The following is a 3,843-nucleotide window of genomic DNA, read 5'->3' on the forward strand; positions in this document are numbered from 1 at the left end:
GGTGACATTAGGGAAAAGACCTGGGTGGGACCATACCCTAAAACCGCTTCGATCTCGAACATACGGCTTTAGAGCTTCGTATAACTTTAATTTTATTTTGTTGTCATCCTTACTTGTTCTCATCAGTGAAAATACTCTTCCTTCCAGGACTAAATATTGCCTGTATTCCCTAATGCCGGTCTACCTGTTGGGACCGAGCACACTAACACAGCTTTTGTCAATGGTTCTTTTTATTCCCTCTATTCTAAGTTAAAAGATTACTGAGGCCAACAATTTGATCTGTAACCAAATTCACACTTGTATACCTTTTTATATACTTTGAAAAATACTTAAAAGTAGTTTTTTACAGATTTGGAGGAGGTTGTCAATTTTTAAATTCATCTTTTTCTCTGCTTTTATTCATCATTCTCGCTTACATTACGTGAGATACTATGAGTCAACAATATACTGACTTCATGGTATGACGAGACAGGGGACTATTTTTCCGCTGTCACTAATTAATAAAACAAGAATAAAAGTTGGTACATTTTATTTTCAAAATCCAGGAAGTTCTTACTTAGAAACATTGTGTTGATACCCACAAGAATAGTCTTTGAAAACTATTGAATGATGGCGGAATAGTTTTTCAAAGTTTTGTAGTTTCTGCCCAGCAGTTAAGACGGTTTCCCGTGATCTCTTCCAGCGAGCGTCCGCGAGTCTCTGGAAGACAGACAGCGCTGACAAAAGTTATTACTGCACACACACCACTGAAGACCCAGAAAGTCCCGTGTTGGCCAAGTGCTTCTATTGTCATGGGATAAGTATAAGATGCAATAAATGTCCCAGTCATTAATACCAAGACAAATATCGAATTTCCAACAGATCGACATGATGTAGGCAGAAGTTCTCCACACAATATTGAAAAGGCAGGCTGGCCAACGCCAATAAAGAAGATAAATATCATTGTTGCTGTAATGGGTATCCACCCCATGCCACTGGTAATACCTGTCCCATGTATGTAGAAGTACATTCCATAAATAGCCATACACAGAGAACACAAACAATATGAAATTAAGATCAATGGTTTGCGTCCTAGACGATCAACTACACAAAGATGAACTAAAGTTCCAAAAACCCTAATAATGCAAAATATTATAGCACTGATGAATGGATCCAAGTTTGCCTCAGCTGCCTGGAAAATAGGCACTAAATATGTCAGTAGAGCGTAACAACCAGTCATAGACAACAAGAAAGTTAAAAAGGTCATTAATAAGAATATATTAATAGTTTCTGTCTCAAACAGCAACCGCGCTTGTTGATAACAGTTATTTGTCTTCCTACTTACATTATTAATTTGTTGTGTGATATCAAGTAATTCTGGTTCGCAGTCATAATGTTTCCCTCTGAAAAAAACAAGAGCTTTCTGAGCTTCGCTAAGACGACCTTGAGTGACGAGCCAACGAGGAGAGTTAGGCAGGAAAAAGAGGCAAAAGAAAGGAACTGCTGACACTCCGCTAAAAACGAAGCCCATCTGTCTCCAGTCGAGCTTAGAAACTCCTAGAGCAGACACTACTAAAAAGCCCAATAGCCTAGCTAAGTAATTGGCTCCAGATAGAATTCCACGTATATTCTTATGAGAGATTTCAATGGTATATAGCAAAGAAGCAATAGCCATGATGCCCATGGTGATGCCCAGAAATGTGCGACTAGTTAATAGAAGCCAGACGGTTGGAGAAAGAGCGAGGATGAGCCATGAAACCACAGCGATGGGTAGGATCACCAGTAACGTCATTCGCTGGCCAAGCTTCACTAGTAGTGGTCCACTCACACAGCTCCCTATAGCTGATCCCAAGTATCCCAGGCTTCCTGCAATGAGTAGTTATAGCGATATTTTTTCCATTTCTACAGATCATACCTGGCAAGACAAAAATAATATCATTAATTAGAAAATATCAACATCAGTTTGAGAGAATAAAAATTCAAGCCAATGTTACCTTACGCCAACCCCTTTTCCCATTTCTGCTGAGAGTTGTAGATAAGGAATTGTCAAGAGCCTTGTGAATTTTTCACGCACATGCACTCACAAACACACACACACATACACATACACACACACACACACACACACACATACACACACACACACACACACACACACACACACACACACACACACACACACATACACACACACACACACACACACACACGGGGCCAGGAGCTAAGACTCGACCCCTGCAACCACAAATAGGTGAGTACACACACACACACAATTCTTAAGGAGACAGACAAGCAGCATTAAGCTACAGACCAGTGGCACAGAAATGTATAATATGTAAGGTCATGGAGAAGATTATCAGAAGAGTGTTGAAGCACGTGGAAAGGAATGTTCTTTTACACGATAACCAGCACGGTTTTACAAACCTACTGTCACAAACCTACTGTCACAAACCTACTGTCACAAACCTACTGTCACAAACCTACTGTCACAAACCTACTGTTACAAACCTACTGTCACAAACCTACTGTCACAAACCTACTGTCACAAACCTACTGTCACAAACCTACTGTCACAAACCTACTGTCACAAACCTACTGGTTTTATGACAAGGTAACCGAAGCAAGATAGGAGAGAGAGAGAGAGAGAGAGAGAGAGAGAGAGAGAGAGAGAGAGAGAGAAAGAGAGAGAAAGTGTATAGACCGCATTTCCTTGGACTGTAGGAAGGCTTTCAACAGAGCTCCGCACAGGAGATTAGTGCAAAAACTAGAGAAGCAGGTAGGAATAGCAGGAAAGGCACTGTCAAGGATCAGGGATTACCTGATAGGAAGAAAACTAGTAATGGTACGTGAGGAGGTGTCAGAGTGGGTACAGGTGGCGAGTTGGTTCCCTCAGGGGTCAATCCTAGGGACGGTGTTGTTTCTGGAATGTGTGAATAACGTGATGGTAAGTATAGATTCAGAGGTATCCCTGTTTGCAGACGATGTGAAGCTTATACGCAGAATTCAAGCGGTCGAAGATCAGGCAGGACTACAAAGGGATCTCGATAACCTGCAAACCTGGCCCTACAAATGGCTCTTGGAGTTTAACCCCGCCAAGTGCAAAGTCATGAAGCTTGGGGAAGGTCAAAGAAGACCTCAGATAAGTACATGCTAAGGGCTGAAAGGCTGCATATGTTGCTCAAGCAAAAGGATCTTGGGGTGAGTACCACACCGAGCACATATTCTGAGGCGCACATCAACCAAATATCTGCTGCAGCATATGGGTGCCTGGCAAACCTAAGCAGGAGCGTTTCTACGCCTAAGTAAAGAATCATTCAAAGCATTGTACACCGAATATGTTAGAACCATATTGAAGTATGCAGCACCAGTACGGAATCCACACCTGGTCAAGCACATCAAGAAACTGGAGAACGTGCAAAAGTTTGCAACAAGACTAGTCCCGGAGCTAAGTGGAACGTCATACGGGGAGAGGTTAAAGGAAATCAACCTGACGAAACTGGGAAACATAAGGGACAAGGATCACATGATAAAGAGGTATAAAATATTGAGAGGAATTGGTAAGGTGGACAGGGACAGATTGTTTCAGAGATGGGATACAGCAACAAGGAGTCACAACTGGAAGTTGAAAACTCAGATGAGTCACATGGACGTTAGGAAGAGTTTCTTCAGTCATAAGGTTGTCAGGAAGTGGAGCAATCTAGAGAGAAGCGTAGTGGAGGCACGCTCCATACATAGCTTTAAAAAGAGGTACCTGGAATATACCTGGAGAGGGTTTCGGGGATCAACGCTCCCGCGGTTCGGTCTGAGACCAGGCCTCGTGGTGGACCAGGGTCTATTTAACCAGGCTGTTACTGCTGGCGCCAC

General features: G+C 42.4%; 1 protein-coding gene across 1 annotated transcript; it reads right to left on the reverse strand.

Annotated features, from left to right (window-relative positions):
- Positions 1-512: 512 nt before the first annotated feature.
- On the reverse strand, positions 513-1,833 carry LOC128692274 (facilitated trehalose transporter Tret1-2 homolog). The gene has a single exon (XM_070096241.1). It carries the CDS (start codon positions 1,769-1,771, stop codon positions 626-628), a length of 1,146 nt encoding a protein of 381 aa, XP_069952342.1. The 5' UTR covers positions 1,772-1,833; the 3' UTR covers positions 513-625.
- Positions 1,834-3,843: the final 2,010 nt, after the last annotated feature.

The sequence above is a fragment of the Cherax quadricarinatus genome, chromosome 53 (assembly GCF_038502225.1).
Source record: "Cherax quadricarinatus isolate ZL_2023a chromosome 53, ASM3850222v1, whole genome shotgun sequence".
Classification (NCBI taxonomy): Eukaryota; Metazoa; Arthropoda; class Malacostraca; order Decapoda; family Parastacidae; genus Cherax; species Cherax quadricarinatus.

Excerpts from the sequence above, each read along its gene's own strand:
- LOC128692274 (XM_070096241.1), bottom strand. The coding sequence starts at position 1,771 with ATGACGTTACTGGTGATCCTACCCATCGCTGTGGTTTCATGGCTCATC.